General features: G+C 36.7%; 2 protein-coding genes across 4 annotated transcripts; one reads left to right on the forward strand and one right to left on the reverse strand.

The window, feature by feature from the left end:
- Positions 1–1,954: 1,954 nt before the first annotated feature.
- On the reverse strand, positions 1,955–5,258 carry LOC112279986 (uncharacterized). The gene is made up of 7 exons (XM_024514849.3): positions 4,933–5,258; positions 4,464–4,571; positions 3,968–4,252; positions 3,367–3,509; positions 3,096–3,219; positions 2,705–2,845; positions 1,955–2,489 (listed from the first exon to the last, which is right to left on the reverse strand). Exons 1-7 carry the CDS (start codon positions 5,017–5,019, stop codon positions 2,205–2,207), a joined length of 1,173 nt encoding a protein of 390 aa, XP_024370617.1. The 5' UTR covers positions 5,020–5,258; the 3' UTR covers positions 1,955–2,204.
- Positions 5,259–5,425: 167 nt separating this feature from the next.
- Positions 5,426–9,807, forward strand: LOC112279985 (transcription initiation factor IIF subunit alpha). 3 transcript variants are annotated; one of them, XM_024514845.3, is made up of 10 exons: positions 5,426–5,897; positions 6,029–6,254; positions 6,434–6,589; positions 6,687–6,832; positions 7,052–7,395; positions 7,681–7,796; positions 8,234–8,407; positions 8,561–8,785; positions 9,041–9,244; positions 9,430–9,807. In XM_024514845.3, the coding sequence occupies exons 2-10, from the start codon at positions 6,078–6,080 to the stop codon at positions 9,511–9,513; spliced, it is 1,626 nt and encodes a 541-aa protein (XP_024370613.1). In that variant the 5' UTR covers positions 5,426–5,897; positions 6,029–6,077; the 3' UTR covers positions 9,514–9,807. The 3 variants fall into 3 exon arrangements, with proteins under 3 accessions (XP_024370613.1, XP_024370615.1, XP_024370614.1); XM_024514847.3 differs by having other exon boundaries at positions 5,523–5,897; positions 6,026–6,254; XM_024514846.3 differs by having other exon boundaries at positions 5,759–5,897; positions 6,013–6,254.
- Positions 9,808–14,420: the final 4,613 nt, after the last annotated feature.

Raw genomic sequence — 14,420 nt, forward strand, 5'->3', positions numbered from 1 at the left:
TCTACTCTAATCTAGGTCTATATTTGTAATACGTTTTGTTGAAGATTTGTTTGTAGTATTTAAAAGCAATAAAGCTGCATCTATAAACTTTATTTAAGTCATGATAAAGTGCTTAATTTTAATTCTTGCAAGACTTGATTTAGACATCTATGTAGTAATGATGTGTTTTCTTTCTCTCTGTTGCATCATCCACAATTTATCATAAAGATAGTAATTCTTATGTATATTTTATTGATATATATATATATATATATATATATAGATAGATAAATAAGTATTAATGCTTTGTCTTCAATTGATATCACTCCACCTCATGTGTCGTCTTTATAGACAACTAGCTAATAATATGCTACTTTCTTTTGTGCATTTTTTCTTTTCTTTGGTTTAAGAAATGATGGTGGTTGAAAGAGAGACCATGAATATTTTATGAAAAATCAAGTTGCACACTATTTTGTTTTATTTTTTTTTGTTTTTTTTGTTTTGTTTTTTTGTTTTTTTCTAAAAACAAAATATCTGTCTTAGAAATCAAAATTTTTACCAAAAAAAGATTTCTAAAATTCTATGTTTGGATCAATATTGGATCAATATATTTTATTTAAATATTAGGTTGCCAAATTCACCTTAAGTATAGAAGCATACTTTTTAGTCAATTTAAGTTGTATAGAGATCATGTGGAGTGTACAAATATCAATTGGAAATATAGCATTAATAACTTTCTATATATATTAAATCTAAAAATATCTTGATTAAATTCTATTTATTTTTTAAAATCTGATTTTAAAAAATCTAATAATTTTTTTATATTATTATATTCTTATAAAGATTAATAATCAAAGAAAAAATTGGGTCTTTTTTAATTTCGTAATTTATTTTTAATATATTAAAGAACACCATCTCAAATTCTAACCTATTTAAGTTTTTATTAGAGTTTTGGTTTTACAAATCTTGTGAATTGTTAGATTATGTCATGTCTCAGACTATCCCATCTACCTATTTAGGCTACTAAAATTCTAAATTCCAAAAAGAAAAAAAAATATAGATCTAATCAAATATTAAAGTCAAAAATGCAAAAAGTAAAAATATCTGAAATTAACTTTGTAAAAATGATAAATATCATTTAGGAGTTATTAGGATTCTAAAACTCCTAAAATACAAACATCTTCAAACTTGTAATTAACCATTAGAAATGCAAATTATAAAAATTAAAAATTTAGGTCAATTTAAGTTTTTAATATAAGCATGTCAAATTGTTTTAGAATATTGTTGTGTTCTAGAATTAAATCCTAAATTCTCATAGATTTTAACTTGAAAAAAAATTATGGATAAATTTTTAAAAATTTGAAAGAAATATTGGTAATATATCAATTAATAGAGGAAAAGGATTTATTTATTTTATTTTTATATATAATGTTTTGAAAGATATATAAACGTTTAGGATTCTAAATGTTTCACAATACTGATAAGTATTAAATCTAGTAGATTTTATTAATAAAAAATTAATGTAAATTAAAAAAATCAAGAAATAAACCAACTAATAAAAGTTTCTATAATTAAAATTCTAAAAACTAATAGAGTATTCTAAATCCACTACTAGATTAGTAGATCTGAAAAGTATAGATGTATATCAAATTGAAACTTAAAATGCTATATATTTGTATTATTAACTCAAAAACCAGATAAATCAAATCCTTAATGAACAGTTTGATTATACAATTGCACATTGAGAATCCAAAATACAATAGATAATAAATTCTAAACTCATAAAAAAACTTCTTATTTTAAAATTAATTTAATTTTTGACCTGGGCAGAGCACGTAAAACCCAACTATTGGCCAGAGAGTGTTGCAAATCCCCCATGGAATTATTCAGGTCATTCCTTAGCTTATACAATTTTAGTATTTTTCAAACCACATATTCCAAATTTATGTGTGTTATTGACCTGTGAACAACTTGATTCATATGGAACGTTTTTTAATTAGCATGATCCACCCTATCGTCCCGGGATGGGACCTCCAGATAATTCATGGATTGGACCTTATCAATGAAAACGACTATGTCCTGAGGAACATTTCTGAACCAGGAATCCAGAAATCAACAATAATGATGTGAAAAATGTAAATAGCTCAAAACTAAGATACTTTGATCTTTCATAGCTTTCTAATTTAGACAGAAAATAAGACCAAAATCAGTCATCTATTGGAATCTCAAGACAATGTCCCTTCGTCACTCTTGAATTCTTGTTTATTTTCCGAGTCATTCTCATTCTTGGAGTCTTGATTATCTTCCAATTTATCTGAAGTGACATCTGCTGCACTGGAGGCGTTGATTCGGGGTGTATCTGTTCGCACCAGAGGATCCACTGGGGCACCGCCTGGTATTAAACTTGGCTCCTTACTAGGTTGTTTCTCCAGCTCTGGATTAGTGAGCATCCGTAAGTTGTACTTGGCAAGCTCCTTGAATTCACGAACTATTCCCAAAGCACAAGTGGTCTGAACAGCAACAATGTTGACAGTGAATTCACATTATCATCCAGAAAACTTTCAAGTGGCTAGTCTCTTGCACAAGGTCGCTGGTATTACTCAGAGCAAACGATAAATGCGATGCCGCGTACCAGACTACTGTGTACGCTTTCTAATCAAAGAAAATGTACCAATTCCTAAAGGAAGATAAACCACGTGAAAATTAGATGAAATATGTTTCGCACCTTCACTATCTGCAAGAGAATAGTCTTCTGAGGATTTCTGAGGTCAACAGAATGAGGTTGTGGAACGATTTTTGCAACTGCATTGATGAGCTCCATCTTGTCTATTGAAGTGTTTGCTCGGGCCTCAATGGCTACCGCGAACTGCAGACAAGTGTAACCAGCTGTCAATGTCAAAAGTGTTTTCAAGAAAGCAGTTTTAAGAACTTTCCATAAACCTAAGAGTATCATAATACTTGTAATCGCTTAAATTAAAATGAGTAAGAGTCTTTAAAAGGATTACTTAAATACTTAGAGGAATTAGCTAACTTTATCAGCACAATATAATGCGTCGTTTCGTCTTACTCTACTAGCCACTAACTGAAGACTCAAAGAACACCTGTAAGAATAGTACCTTGAATGTAGGGTACCCCTCTCCAACAGGGAAATGCCGAGCTACCATAGCTTTCGCAGCTTTCGCCACCTCTGCTGCTGATGCATAACATGTTGTCTCTACAGGTATTAATCGCATACTATATCTGAACACCAATACAAATAGGGTGGCGTTAAAAATTCTGCATAAAGTGGGGTTTGTATCTGTATCGAGAAGTTGGTCGAGTAGTAAATCTAAACGCGACTTCAAAACCTGATGGTTTATAGTAACTATTCAAGTAACGGAATGTTACCTGGTCCTAGATTTTTTGGTAGCAGCTGCATCTCGTATGATTGCTTCCGCGAGTTCCATCGGGCTCCGCTGGGCAGCTGCATCCTTGAACATACGTACAAAAACTACACCGTGACAGCCTGTCTCACACCCAGAGAAACGTGCCTGCAGAAAGTTTTAACTACTCTCTTAGCACATCAGCAATTAGCGTGTGCTCTTCAAAGGAATGAAGCGCACTGTCTTATCCATAAGAAAGATTCATAGGCAGTGCAGGACGTGTTACTCCGGCATGGGTAGAAACCCCCTCCTCCTACTGACATGCAGTATTCTGATTTGCATGCAAATCATCGATTGAATGACAACTGGGATCAACTTCCGCATGATCCACGTAAGAGTGTTACACCGTTGTCAACGATGGTCAACAGCGAGCCACTTCCTTGGAAGGAGGCTACCAGTTCCATTGAATTTTATGTAACCAGGCAAGTCTTAGTATATGCGCAAGGTTCGACGCAACAAATGATATTACTCACAATTAGTTAGACTTAGACCTGGAATACTAAGGTAACTTCTCTGATGGGGCTGGGTCTAGTGACACAAGATAGAGAATCAGTGTTTGTGCTCACCTTTTTCTTGGTCCGAATCTCATCAATTTCTGCAGCAAGAAGCTCGTCAATCCCACCGCTTCTGCTTTTGACTTCAGTGGAGATTGGTGCTACAGCTGGAGGTGCCAATTTGGACACTTTTCTAGCACCCTCATCATCACTTTCATCACTCTCGTCATCTCCACTTTCTTCTGAATGTTCTGAAGTGCCACTGTTGCCAGTGCGATCATCAAAACCTCTTGCATCCTCTGCTTCTATGCGAATCGGTAGACCTAATGGAGGCAGAGTGCTCGGCCTATCAAAAAACTGCATACAACAACATCAATAGCACTTCAGAGTTGAGTTAACACGCTAACAATACTGAGCTCAACTCATTAAATATAAATACTACCAGAACTTATAATTTTTCAGAAATGATTCTCTAACAAACAAGAGGTATTTTACACTGCTCCAAGTTAATTTTCGAGAACTTTAAGAGGAAAAAAAGAAAAAAAAAAGAAAAAGAAAAAAAAAAAACCTCATCAAGAACGTTGCTAATTTCCTGAATGCTGGCTCGCTCTTTCCCCCCAACACAAGTCACCAAAAAACCTTGCTGCCCATGCGAAATTACGGCCTTCTTTTGATTCTGCAATTGGAATTCAAGTAAATGCAACCATATCCCTATACCACGGACCCACGTATTGCATTGCAGTAAAGCATCATCTCAAGTTTGAATACCTATTAACACAGAAGCAAAGCATCCGAAAACTTAATAAACCCCTAAACCTGCGACAATCAAAGTGATAAGCCAAGCACTCTAAATCCCACTTGTTTGCGGCAAAACCCAATTCTAAACTGAAGTGAAAAAGTCCCCTAAGTGAATTGCCAAGTACAGTCCTTTATGCTCGCTAGCAAATTGACTACTGCTTGTCCACTCTGAGACGATAACATAGAGATTCATTCCAACTCCACATTCTTCGGAATAGAGGAGTGTGCTTGGTGCATACGTGAGGCAAGTACTTAGCTCGTCGTCGCTTGCGATCAGCGCTGCCGCCGCTAGCAACGCGACGCGTCTTACCTCCCTCGGCACCCATGCTGAATCAATCGATCAACACTGTGAGCTCGAGAATAAGGACTGGTAGGCACAGACACGGACTGATGCCGCGTCTCCGAAAAGACAATCGGGTTTAGGGATCTTCTCAAATCAGGCGCCTATACTTTACGTAAATGTGCTCAGTTCAGTTCGTAGTTCGAAAACTTACTGAGCAGAAAGAATGTTACAGAATTAGATTCTTTCATAAATGGAAACTTGAAACTACGTTAAGCTGGCAGAAAAACAACATTAGTAGGGTTAGGTGTCCTTTCGCAGGCTTCTGTAACAAAAGACCTGCCGGTGTTACCGGTGGTAACCTACGGGGTAAACTGGATAGAGCCGGTAGTCCGAGGCTGTTTTTCCAGTTCCTCTGAACTATAGTTGGGGGAAATATTGTACCGAAATTTATTGTAAGGATTTCGAAGAGACCTTATTGGCTTCGAAGAGAGGTATATTTGGGGTTTTGTTTGGTCCTCTTGCTTGCAGGCAGGGGTTTTTCGTAGAGATGTCAGTTGGGCTTAGCTGTTTTGCGGAAGAATTTGGTGGGTTTTGGACGGTTACATTCTTGTCAACGGTCTTAGTAGAATAGCCGAGCAGATTTTAATGAAGCTAAAAACAGAGAGTGAGCCTAACGCTTGGAGGGAGTTCTATTGAGATTTGTATGGGAGGGGAGATCATTTGCCTTGCGAGAAAAGCTCAGTTCGCTGCTTGAAGCCTCAGCAAAGCAACAAACTAAGTTTGTTAGACCTATCTGGCGATTGTTTTGTATTTTTATGAAGGGTTCGAGGGGCAGCTCAGCAGGCAGTATGTAAATTGAGGAGGGATCTGTGCATCAATTGCGCCGCCTGCTCAGCTTTAAGCGCTTTTAAATTGGCGGAGGTGGGTGCCGACTTTTCGTTGAAATTTAGCGGTATGATTTTTAGGACTTGGGTATTTCCTTAATGGATCCCACAGTGAGAGAGGGTCACTAATTATGAGGGTCGCTAATTATCAGTGGAATTTGGTAGAAGACCTGGGCAATTGAAGAAGAACGGAGGAGAGGCAAAGCGAGAGGGAAATATGTCTCCTCTTCCCGACCTGGTGTTGAAAGATAGCTGCACGGGATGTCGTGGAACAGCAGACCTCTACGGTAGCAATTGTGGTCACTTAACTCTTTGCTTGAAGTGTGGAAAGTCTATGGCAGAGACTCAGGCTCCTTGTTCTGAGTGCGGCACCCCTGTCACTCGTCTGATTAGGGTAAGTTCAGGCTTAAACTGGTTACTCGAGCTGAAGGCGAGTAGTTGCATTTTTTGGGGGGTTATTATTATTATTATTATTTTTAATACTCTCAAATGGTAGCTCGTTCAATTTTATTTTAATCATGTATGTCTTACAATGTACTTGTACTGAAACAAATGTTGACGACGGTTATTCAGGAGTATAATGTGCGTGCAAATACTATCAACAAGCAGCACTTTATCGGTCGCTTCTTACAGGGGCAGCCGATGTTCTCGAAGAAGAAATCTGGGGGTCCAAGGTGGAGTTTGCAGCGTGAAGGTCTTACGGGGCGCCAGTTGTCCGAAGCACAGAGGGTATGGATTCTACTTTACATGATATTGTTGTATCTCTCTACCATTGTCGTTGCTCTGCATTTAAAGGTTTATATCTGAAGGAGCTTTGAATGTACAGGAAAAATTCAAACAAAAGCTGTGGATACTAGAGGACGATATCGGTCTGCAGCAGTTTCAAGGACAGCTTGAAGGAGGACAGCAAGCAACATACTTTACTCTTTCGATGCATGGTTCTGAGTTTACTGCCTCTCCAGCTGGGGCCTGGTAAGAGTCTTACATTTTGTCACCATGGTTTCAAATTGTTATGTTGTCTCCATAAGCTTGAAATGCGTCCTACTTCTTCTTTTTTTTTTTTTTTTTTTCTTGTTTTGGTGCTATACTCTATGCGCGAGATAATCTGCATGCTGTGAGAATGCATCGCTAGTATATGTTTTAGAGCGTCATTAAAGCTTGTATGCTGAAACGGAAGGATTGATTTTTCAGGTATAATTTCAACAAAGTAGCCCACTACAAGCAGTTAACATTGGAGGAAGCGGAGGAGCAAATGAAAAATCGTCGTAAGACAGCTGATGGCTACCAAAGATGGATGATGAAAGCTTCTAATCCAGATATAGACAAGCTGCCTGGTTCTGGGGGTGCTGGTGGAGGGCGTGGCAGGAAAGTGGGTGCTGATGACGATGACATGGGTTCTGATAAGGGGGAGGATGAGGATGAAGAGTTTGGAGGGAAGAAGAGGTTAAATTTGAATAAAACTGCTAAAGGAGGTGATGACGATGGTGAAGATGCTGCAAACGACATAGACATGGATGAGGAGGAGCCAGAACGAGGTATTTGCCGTCAGTAAATTCTATTTCTGTGACGTCGTTCATTGCTCTAGGATTTTATGTCGTTAGTAAAACATCCCGTTCACATAACATCCCCTCTATATGACATGTAGTATTACTACTTTCGTGGCATTTTCACGGCAGCCAGATATGCTTAGGGTATATTGTATCGAGCATGCCTCATCATTTAGTTACATTTAATGCTTGTTCATGTTCTCATTGCTCATTTTATTCATTACTTATGAGATTGGTAATAATTCTGCGATCTTGTGGAACTCTTGGGTTCAGGTGATGATTGGGAACATGAAGAAACGTTTACAGATGATGATGAGGCAGTGGGCAACGATCCAGAAGAGCGGGAGGAGCAAGTTCCTGAAGGACCAGCTCCACCAGAAATCAAACAGGTACCTCTAGTTTTTGAGTGGTTATTCGCTCGATTTTGGCATTCATGGGATTTGGAGGGTAAGATGCGTGAAATTTGCAGAGAATTTATCAGTCTCAAAATAGATTACGATCAGTATAAATTTTGTCATGTCTTCAATTGGTAACCATGTTTAAGGTGGAAGCCCAATGACACTTCTAGCAATTTTAAGAAATGTACTCTTCTAGTAGTTTAAACTTCGTAATGGCTTATGTGAGAAGATAAACTCACAGTATCTTTTCTTCAATAGATTATCGCCATCGCTGCAGCTATTGAGTGGTGAAATATCACAGATTTTTTCAAATAGAACATATGTTCTAATATTCCACCAGACATTATGTTGCGTTTTCTTTTGGATGGTGGTTGTCATTCTGGTCTGACTTGTTTGATATCTGTGGTATTTGGGTGATGGAACTTTAGGAAGAAGAAGACGAAGAAGATGAGAAAGAGGGGCAGCAGAACGAGGAGGGGCAAGGAGGTTTAAGTAAGTCCGGTCGTGAGCTCAAGAAGTTGCTTGGTAAACAGGGTTTCGATGACTCTGATGGTGGTGACAATGATAAACAAGCTCTAGACGAATCTGATGGTGATGACGATGTAAGGTTTCGCACGCCTTGGATGCTTGGGTGTTTTCTTGGGTACAGAAGCATTGTGCCTGTGATTTGGCTTGCTTTCACTTATCTTGATTGTTCTTGGCTTGAATGTAGCAGCTGGTGCTATCACTTATGTACATGTTTGCTTGTTATCTAGGTTGACTTGGACAATGACGAAGTAGGAATGTCCCCAGTTTTAGCTCCAGCATTGAAAAAGAAGGATGCCCCCAAGGAAACTCCCGCAGAACCTACTCCAGCTAAAGCAGGGAACGTGAAATCAGCGGCAGCTGGCTCATCAAAGGGAAAGCGGAAAGCTCCTGCTGCAGGAGATGACACCAAACTCATCAGCAACAAGAAGGCCAAAGCAGGAGATGCGGATAAGGTTGTTATTAACTACAAACACGTCTTCTTCACGAGCTCAAGGCTCGTTCTGAGCAGTTTGTATTCGAACTAAAGGAATGACATTCCTTTGAGATGCATGCATGGAGGGGTTTAGAGCATTTACGTGTGCTGAGCAACCAGAACTTATCATTTCAAGCTGTTTTGTCTCTTTTATGCTCAACTTCTTCATTTGGTTTGCAACATGGAAAAGATGTGAGATGCATACTAAACTACACTATTGTGCATTGCGTCTCAGGGGTCGAAAACAGCTGCGGGGAAAAAGGAATCTAACAAAAATGCGCCTGCTAAAGGAACACCTGCTCCAGCTTCTGCAGCTGCTAAGCCTGCGGCAGCTGCAGGAAATTTGGAAGATGAAGTGAAAGCTTTCTTACGACAGACTGGCCCCGTGAAGAGCAATGAGCTGGTTACCAGGTTCAAGAACCGACTAAAATCCCCAGAGGTACGTGTGAATTTATATTTGTTATATGGTTTATGCTAATTGCTATTCGGCAGCAGGGACAAAATACAGTCTGATGTTGATTATTCCATTGTGTTGTTGCTTGGGGATTGTTTAATGCCTCGTCTCTGTTGACTGTTTATAAGCTGTCGAAATGAAGTTATATAGATGTGTACATGTATGTGCAGGACAAGTCTGCTTTTGCTGCAATGTTGAAGAGAATATCTCGTATCGATAAAAAGGATGGTGTAAGTTATATTGTTTTGCGCTAGGCGTGAGAACTGGGTATTAAGTTCCTGACAAGACGTCTTCATTGGTCGTACATGAATTTCCTGAAACTTAAGTTGGAAACTCCCTTGTACAGAGTGAAGTCCAATAGAGATGCACGATATGTTGTTTATTTCAGAATTCTCATTTCACTTTTCTTGCGTAGTTTTAAATTGAAATTTTAGGTAGGAAGGTGCTCACGTCAGCAGAGACCGTTGCAAAAAATGTTATGTTTATAACTTGAGGTTCTCATGTTAACAGACATTGTCTGAAAAATTGCGATATTTTCAGTTTGCCAACTTACTTGTCCAACAAGAAAAGTAAATAAAAATTTAACTGTGAAACCAATGGTTTTATGAAAGTCATGGACAACAATTTTATAACAATCTTGAAGAACTGGATGTAGGGATAAGTTAAAGTAACCAGGGAGCGTATCAAAACCTAAAATCAGAATTTCCAAGCTATAAATTCAAAGGTAGATTAACGACCATGGTTGCTTGTGACACATCATTCACTCATGTACACAGTCAAAAGCCTTACAAATAGCATCCATGTATGAATATTAGTAAGTTTCAATTACTGAGGTAATGAGGTGGAGCCTTATTAAATCGTTTGATATTTAGAGTGCTAGAGTCTCCATTGACATTAGTGTTGAAACAACGATTGCTATTCATCCACCCACCACAACCTTCCATTTGTGTTGAGAGCATTAAATGTAGTTGGCGCTCTCCATAATATTTACTATAGACTACAATAAATACCGTAGCTACAATATTTGGAATGTAGTGGAGAGGAATTGTTTATCCTCTCCCCTTCTCCTTTTATATACGAGACACAACTAGTTCAATAGATTTTTATGTGTGAAGCTCTTTCTCCTTAGCCCTCTTGTATGTATTATTTATTATTACTCTTGTGTGTGTGTGTGTGTATTACTTAGTACTACTCTTGTGTTTTTCTAAACATTCTCAACATGTTATCAGCACGACTCTTTTCTACACACAATCACAATTTTTTTTGCTCTACTCTTCACTCTTCAAACTTGTTACTACTCCTGCTCTCTATCTCACTTATGATCTTGTTGCACTTCTTTTTGGCCCCGCACACATTTGTTGCTTGCTTAGAGCACTTGCTCCACTCTGTGCCCTGTTTGCTTAGAATACTTGCTCCAACTCAGCGTCCCTGCTACGCCCTGCGCTTGCCATCAAACAAGTGCCAAATTGCTGTCAAACAGCCACTGTCGCTGACCATGGATAGCCACCAACCCTGCCACTGCCACTGACTGCTAATTGTTGCCAATCCCACAGCTGATTGCCGTTGACGCCGCTACCGCCTGCCGTTGCCCACCGCCGCCTTACCGCTATCGCCTTGCCGCACTATCGCTGCCACCCTCCCGTCGTCCTATCGCTATTGCCCTCCAATCGCCACTGAGTGCCTCTACTGTTTTACAACTGCTTTATTGCCACAATCTACAACCTTGTGTTTTAAAAATAAAATTAATAAAAAATTAAATTAAATTAAAATTAATAAATAATTAAATAAAAATAAAAAAATTAATATTTTTGATTTCAAGTTCAAGTTTATCATTTTATTTGACTTTATATTTTAAGATACATTTTACTCAACTTTTCTACTTGATCTTGTATTTTCTTTACAGATTTATTTATAATCACTGCTTCAACATTTTCAACTGCTTCTACTATGGTTCCAACTATTATCAATGCATCTCAACATTTTCAAGCTCTTTTATTTCCACCATTGACTAAGGATAGAAGCAATTATCTATTATGGGCAAAAATGGCAAAAACAAATTTATTTGCAGAACAACTCTCAGATGCCATTATGTTTGAAGAATCTCCTATAATAAGTATTTCTATTCCTACTACTATTCATTGGAAAGCACTTCTTCTCTTTTGTCGTCATCTTGTACCTGTATTACAACATCAATATTTGAAAATGGAAGATCCTACAGAACTTTGGAAGAATCTTAAATCCAAGTTTGATCATCAAAATACCATTTTCCTTCCATGCGCACGTCATAATTGGACACATTTACGTATCTTTGATTATTTAAATTTGAATGCTTTAAATAGTAAAATATATAGTATTCTCTCATAAATACGATTATGTGGACAAAGCATCTCTGAAGAAGAAATGATTGAGAAAACTCTCTCTACATTTCTTCCTGCATCTGCTGTGCTTGCACAACAATACAAGAACATGAAATTTTAGAGTCATTCTGATTTCATGACTTATCTACTTATAGAGAAGCAAAATGAGCTACTATTGCACAATTTGGAAGCTCATCCTATTAGAACTACAGTTCCAGAATCTCACGCACTTAATATTTTAAAGTCTAAGAAAAAATTATATAAATATAGAAAACATGCTCATAAGTATCAAGATAGTCATAGTCATGACCATTTCTATCCATATGGAAAGAATAAATATTCTATTATTAATTATAGTAGAAAATAAAAATCAGAGAGGCGTTCTTGTCATAAGTGTGGAATGATTGGACATTTAGCACATGCTTGTCGTACTTCAAAATATTTTATTAAAATATTCCAAGGAAATAAAAAAAGTACGAGCTGAGGCTCGTGAAGTTCATACCATGGATGCGTCGATGGATTCAATTGGTGTTAATGACTTAGAGACTTATATGAATGACAAAACCTTCAATGATGAATTAAATGATGCGCTCATTGATTCTGCAACAACACATACTATCCTCTGGGATAGACGATTTTTTATTGAAAAATCTTTAACTTGACAAACTAAAAATATGATGACTATAGATGGAGCAAATACGTTTTATTTTTAAGAAGGGATAGCGATGGTAAAATTACTTGTGGGTTCCATCATAAAATGTAAACATGTGATGTTTGCACCTTCAACACCTCAGAGTGTGATATGCTACGGAGATGTGTATATCAATGGTTATCACTTCTTGACTGCCATTTTAAATAGAAAAGAGGTTTTGGTTCTTGCAAAGAACCATAAAGTTGTTGAAAAAGCTTTTGCTACAGAAAATGGTTTATACCAAATTATGATTTGGCCTCCATTTATATTTCATTTTACATCATCTATCACAGAGAGTCGTGCTTTTCTCTCGCATGGACGATTGACACATCCAAGATCCACAATATTTAGAAAGATCATTCCATGTATAATTGGAGTTTAATTTAAAGCATGTGGATATAGACTCTATGAAATTATGTTATGCATGCGTGTAAGGTAAGATGATTACTCAGCCTTCAATTTGGAAACTCCCACAAGAATTACCACCAATGCTTGAAAGATTGCATAGTGATATTTTTCGTCGTATTAATCCAATATCATGACTATTTCATTATTTTTTGGTCCTTGTTGATGCATCAGGAAAACAATCACATGTTTCTTTATTATCAACTTGAAACATGGTATTTGCCAATCCTATATCTATGTGGATAACTATATACGCTTGTTTGCCAATACATGGTGTTTGCCAATCAACAAAAAAATAAAGTACTTATATTTGAAGCACCGGAAATGTTTACAATGAATCCCAATCCTAAGACATCTTTGGCTCAAACTGAAGTTGCTAAGATTTTACATCTAAAATGGATTGCAAGTAAAACACCTGATGGCTTCAATGATGCACCTAGAATTACAAGAATTCTTATTAATGAGGCTCAGAATGCACCTGCTCAAATTGCAATGCCATTGATTATAATACCTTAAGTTATAACAATAACAACTAAAAGAACTCATGGACTAGATAAGCAACCGCATAAGAAGAAAGCTATAATATCGACTAATCTTAGTATTATTTTTGAAGAAATTGCCACTAATCATGTAAGACCACCAATTTATGATGATATATCCATACATAATGTACCTTCAATTCTTGTGAAAAACAATCTTGGAATTAGAAGGAATAAGAACAAGTTGAGTAAAGAATTATCTATTTTGTACTGTGCTATAGATGATATTTCAAATAGACCATCTATTACGATAGATGAATCATTTGCATGTATGTTTATAGAAGTCCTTTCTTGCAAAGAAGACAATCCTGAACCTCAAACCATCGAGGAAGCGATGTGTCGTTCTAATTAGTTGGATATTGTAATACAAGATATAAATCTAATACTGCAAGAGCTAAATCTCAAATAGGATATGTATTTTTAAGACATGAAACTGTAATATCATAGAAATCAATGAAACAAACAATAACTACAACTTCATCCAACCATGCAAAAATTATTGCCTTACATGAAGCATCTCGAGAATGTATTTGGTTGCGATCAATTGATAAATTCATTCAAACAACCTATGGATTTTCATATGATGATTTTCCAACTATCTTGCATGAAAAAAATAGTACTTGTATTACACAGATGCAAGTTGGTTTCATTAAAGGCGATAGAACAAAGTATATTGATCCAAAGTATTTAAGTTATATCCATGACTTGATTACTGATCAAGCACTTATAATTAAAAAAGTTGAATCTGTAAATAATCTTGCTAATCTCTTCACTAAAGCTCTCCCATTGTGCAACCATCGTCAACTTATTTATGGCATTGATATGCGGCAACTTGCTTTTCTTGAATAAGAAAGTTGATGAGCTCTTTAAATAATTAAGAAAAATGATGTTGTACTCTTTTTCCTTCATCTATGGTTTTGCCCTTAAATATAATAAGGTTTTCCTAAATAAGGTTTTAATGAGGCAATAATTGTTGATCTTGTGAGATTACAAAAAAGTATAAATTATAGATCATAATTCTATACAAATTTTATATTATGTAAATATTATGATGAGCGAGGAGGAGTGTTGAGAGCATAAAATGTAGCCGGCGCTCTCTATAATATTTAGTGTAGACTACAATAAATACCATAGCTACAATATTTGGAATGTAATGGAGAGGAACTATT

Source organism: Physcomitrium patens, chromosome 3 (assembly GCF_059467195.1).
Source record: "Physcomitrium patens ecotype Gransden chromosome 3, ASM5946719v1, whole genome shotgun sequence".
NCBI classification, from domain to species: Eukaryota; Viridiplantae; Streptophyta; class Bryopsida; order Funariales; family Funariaceae; genus Physcomitrium; species Physcomitrium patens.